The sequence below is a fragment of the Canis aureus genome, chromosome 10 (genome assembly GCF_053574225.1).
Source record: "Canis aureus isolate CA01 chromosome 10, VMU_Caureus_v.1.0, whole genome shotgun sequence".
Taxonomy (NCBI): Eukaryota; Metazoa; Chordata; class Mammalia; order Carnivora; family Canidae; genus Canis; species Canis aureus.
In genome coordinates, this window is record NC_135620.1 from 76,150,818 (window position 1) to 76,155,187 (window position 4,370).

The window sequence follows — 4,370 nt, forward strand, 5'->3', positions numbered from 1 at the left end:
ACTGAGCTCTCCCTCCCCAGATAATGCCCAAGGCAGGCGCACTCAACTCCAACGATGCTTTTGTCCTGAAAACTCCGTCGGCGGCCTACCTGTGGGTGGGCGCGGGAGCCAGCGAGGCGGAGAAGTCGGGGGCCCAGGAGCTGCTCCGGGTGCTGCGGGCCCAGCCTGTGCAGGTGGCGGAAGGCAGCGAGCCAGGTGGGAGCCAGGTGCAGCGCGTGGGCCCCCTTGTCTGTGCCGGGGGCGCGGGGGGGGCCGTGTGCTCGCCCCTCCCGTGCCCCTCCCGAGTGTGGGATTCAGAGGGGGCTGTGGTCAGTGAGGGGCCACAGGCCTGCTCCGGCCCCAGCACACAGTGCGAGCCTCTCCTGCCCCCCGTGCCCCCCCCGAGCCCGCCCCCTCCCACGATGTGCAGCAGACGCTCCGGGAGCTTGGGGGGCGCTGCCCGGGGTCCCAGAGCCCCTGAGGAGGACTGAGCATCTCGCTGTATCGGGTCCTCCGGGCCGCACGTAGGCTGGGGTGCGGTCAGGTGGGTTTGCGCCCCCGCCCCGAGCTGCGTGGTCCTGGGGGCCCCGCCAGCCTCCCTGAGGCCCCGGGAGCAGGGATGTCTACCCCGTCCCGCAGCGCCCCTGAAACCACAGGCCGGCCCCCGTCCCTGTCACTGAGGACAAGGGGACCCGAGAGCCGTGGGAGGGTCCTGGAGGGCTTCCGTGGGGCCTGGGTGCTGGGGCGTCGTGTCTGGCGGCAACGCTGCGGCTCCCCGCAGACGGCTTCTGGGAGGCCCTGGGCGGGAAGGCCGCCTACCGCACGTCCCCGAGGCTGAAGGACAAGAAGATGGATGCCCACCCTCCGCGCCTCTTCGCCTGCTCCAACAAGATCGGACGCTTCGTGGTGAGCCCCCCGCCCCCTCGGGGCACAGGGACACCCCCCCCTCCCGGCCAGTGCGCCCTCGTGATCACCTTCTGCGCCTTCCCAGATCGAGGAGGTTCCGGGTGAGCTCATGCAGGAGGACCTGGCCACCGATGACGTCATGCTCCTGGACACCTGGGACCAGGTGGGTGAGGCCGGGGGGGGCGGGGCCTGTGGGCCGGGGGGGTGGGGGGGTTCAGTTCCAGCGCTAAGATCTGCTGCTGGAAGGACTTAAAAGAGCCAAGTTCCTGGAAGGTCCGGGTGCTGCTGTGAGGGGCCTCCGCCTCCCCCCGCCTCCCCCCGCCTCCCCCTCTCCAAGGGGAGTGATGCTCTCACTTCTCTGAATTCAGTAAAATGTGATGTAGACACGATCACCCCGTGAACTGCACAGCACGGTGTGGGTGCGGAGCAGGTGACCAGGTTCCCGCCCCATCCTACATGCGAGCCCCTCCCCCCGGGTGTTAACGCTCCACGTGCCCGTGTCACTGCCCACCGGGTCGCCGGGGCCTCACGGCATCTCCCTTCCCGTCCCACTGCAGGTCTTCGTCTGGGTGGGAAAGGACTCCCAGGAGGAGGAGAAGACCGAGGCGCTGAGCTCTGGTGAGCAGCACGTGCGCCTGTGGCTCTGGGTCCTGCGGTGGAAGCGGGCCTGGACTCGGGGGTCACTGCCTGAGCCGCAGCACCCCTGCCCAGTCGCTGAGCGGGGGGGTGGGGGGAGCCCTGGAGCTGGGCGTCTGGCAGCACCGGGCAGGGAGGAGCAGGACGGGGAGGCTGACGGATGTGGGGAGGCAGGGGGTGAACCGGGACCGGCCCCTTCGCGGGCGGGCGGGCGGCCGGGCTCGGGTGGGTGCCCGTGGGCGCCAGGCGGGCGCTGACGGCCTCGGGGCTTCGTGTCCCCGCGCGTGTGCACCGCAGCCAAGCGTTACATCGAGACGGACCCCGCAAACCGCGACCGGCGCACCCCCATCACCGTCGTGAAGCAGGGCTTCGAGCCGCCCTCCTTCGTGGGCTGGTTCCTTGGCTGGGACGACAGCTACTGGTCTGTGGACCCCTTGGAGAGGGCCGTGGCCGAACTGGCGGCCTGAGGGGCCCCATCGGGGACCTGCGCGCGAAACGTCGGGCTCCTCACCACATTGTCCCAAGTACCTGTGCTTTTGGAAAATTGAAGTCAATAAAAGCTTTTGATGCGTGCGGGCCCTTGGTGCTCCCTGCGTCGGGTGGTGGTTCTGGGGGCGCCTGGGGGACCTCGCGAGGGTGCCGAGCTCCACGCACGTGCGTGGATCCCGCGCCGGGAGGAGGTGGAAGGTGCAGAGAGCTTGCCCGAGGCCGCGCCCGCTGGAGAGGTGGCACAGCCGTGAGCCCGGGGCTCGAGCTAAAGAAAACACCGAAAACCCTCCTCCCCCAGGAGAAAGACGTTTGTAATCGTGTGGTCCCATTTTTGCTATTTTTGAGTGTGGTAAACTACAGGTAATCTTCATCTTGACCCTTCGCAAGCGGCCGTGAGTGGCGTGAGATCCGCCTGCGGGGTCATCACCGCACCTGCGCCCGCAGGCGTGACCCCGTGTCCCTCCCTCCCGTCTGCTTCTCGAACCTTTATTTGATGTTGTCTCCACCAATGTGCCTTTTCACCCAATATTTGTCCTCTGTGCTTGGCTTATTCCACGTAGCCTGATGTTCTCAGGATTCATGTATCTTGTAGCAAATGTCGCACTTTTGCTCCTCTTGTGGCTGACCTGTGCTGCGTGTGTGCACATGCCACGTGGCGTCCGTTCGTCCCTCGTGGGCTCTCGGACGTTGTTTCCACCGTCCGGCCCCCGCGAACGAGAGCGCTGTGCACACCGCGTGCCGACACCCGATTGCAGGAGTGGAGACTTGGTCGGGCCTCACCTGTCCCCGGGGGCCCTGAATCTCGGTTCGTGCTCAGGGTGTCACCAAGTCCCTCTTGGACTTTTCCATGAGCTGCTTCTAACCCTTTTCCCCGTGGTTGTTCCCGACCAGAGTGAGGAGCTGCTCCGGGGCAGGCCTCTCCCTTGCGTCGATCCTCTGGTCTCTCCTCCCCATGTCCCCCTCTCTGTTCCAGCCACTGCCCTCCCCATCCCCACCGGCTACAGAGGGAGACCCCGTTCCGGGGCTGCGGAAGCCCATGTGGAGGTTCGTATGGTAGCTTGGGGGAGGGGGGGTGTTTACACTGCCATTGCCAGAGCTGCTGCTCACTCACGTGGCCCGGGGAGCACAGGTGCCCCAGGGGCCCGGCCTCCGGAGAGCCTGCTTCATCGAGGAGGTGACAAGGGGAGCAGAGAAGGAACTCTCCAGGTGAGACATGGGGGGGGCCCTCTCGGGCGGAGCGTGCCCCAAGTACAGAGGGAATAACGAGGAGGCAGGATGTGCTCAGGGACAGGCAATAGCTGCCCGGCCGGAGGAGGTGTCCTCGCATCCAGGAGGCGGGCAGGACCCAGGGGCACCTCAGCCGCTGTGCTAAAGGGTTTGGACCTGCCTCACTTACCCCAAAGGGTCACTTTCACGGTCAGGATCAACTTGACAAATGCAAACAAGAGCAGCATTTACAGCTCGGAGCTTCCAGGGTCTTCCCTGAGGCAGGTGAAGGCCTAGCTAGACTAGCGGCTCACACCCTGGAAACTTGTGAGGGGGACAAACTGCAGGTAGACCTGCCCCTGGATGCAGTTCCTCTACCGGCATTCAGAGTTGTTCCTGGGCACCTGCAGTTCATGGGCGGCTGCGGACTTTAACATGCACGGTGCTCTCGGAAAAAGGAAGTTGCCTGGGGCCGCTGATTTGCGTGGACTTTTGCTCTCAAAGGCAAAATAATGAATTGAGAACAAGACCACACCAACCACATAGTTTCTCTTCCTAATAATTTTTGCCCTCAGGGGCGTCCAGGGGGCTCAGTGGTTGAGCATCTGCCTTCAGCCCAGCCTGCTCCTCCCTCTGCCTGTGTCTCTGCCTCTCTCTCTGGGTCTCTCATGAATAAATAAATAAAATCTCAAAAAAAATTTTGTTTAATTAAATTACATTTTGTCATCTGCAACGTGAGTCATCGTGAAGCGCCGTGACCGGTGCATGGAGGCTGGCCTCTGCATCCTGTGTCAGACCTTGGGCTGGTCAGCAGGTGTCTGCTGGGGACTTGGGGCCGGGCAGTGTGCAAAGCCTTGGGGATGCAACAGACCACTGGGTGACAGACGGTGAGGACTAAGGGAAATTAACCCGGCGAAGGGTTCGGGGTGTCCGTGGGTCCCACTCCCCAGGGAAGACATGTGAGCAGGTGCACCATGGAGCCTGGACCAGAGAGAACAGATGGACGAATGTACCTCTCCTCCTTTCTTGGCCTGCGGAGAGCACATGAAGAAGCCGACGTGGCCGGCCCGGGACGGGAGGGGCTCTCGTGCCCCTTCTGAAAAGTGAAACCCAGACACCAAATGCAGGCAGAAACAGACTCTCACCAAGGAAAA

The 4,370-nt window shown here is 64.0% G+C and overlaps 1 protein-coding gene across 4 annotated transcripts in view; it reads left to right on the top strand.

Moving 5' to 3' along the window:
- Positions 1 to 2,094, top strand: part of GSN (gelsolin) — a 41,377-nt gene extending 39,283 nt beyond the window's left edge. For all 4 annotated transcript variants that reach the window (XM_077913136.1, XM_077913137.1, XM_077913134.1 and 1 more), the window contains 5 exons: positions 21 to 195; positions 761 to 885; positions 971 to 1,048; positions 1,443 to 1,503; positions 1,819 to 2,094. In XM_077913136.1, the coding sequence (XP_077769262.1) occupies positions 21 to 195; positions 761 to 885; positions 971 to 1,048; positions 1,443 to 1,503; positions 1,819 to 1,988 (609 nt within the window). In that variant the 3' untranslated portion in view covers positions 1,989 to 2,094. The remainder of the gene's footprint in view (positions 1 to 20; positions 196 to 760; positions 886 to 970; positions 1,049 to 1,442; positions 1,504 to 1,818) is intronic.
- The last annotated feature ends 2,276 nt before the right edge of the window (positions 2,095 to 4,370 follow it).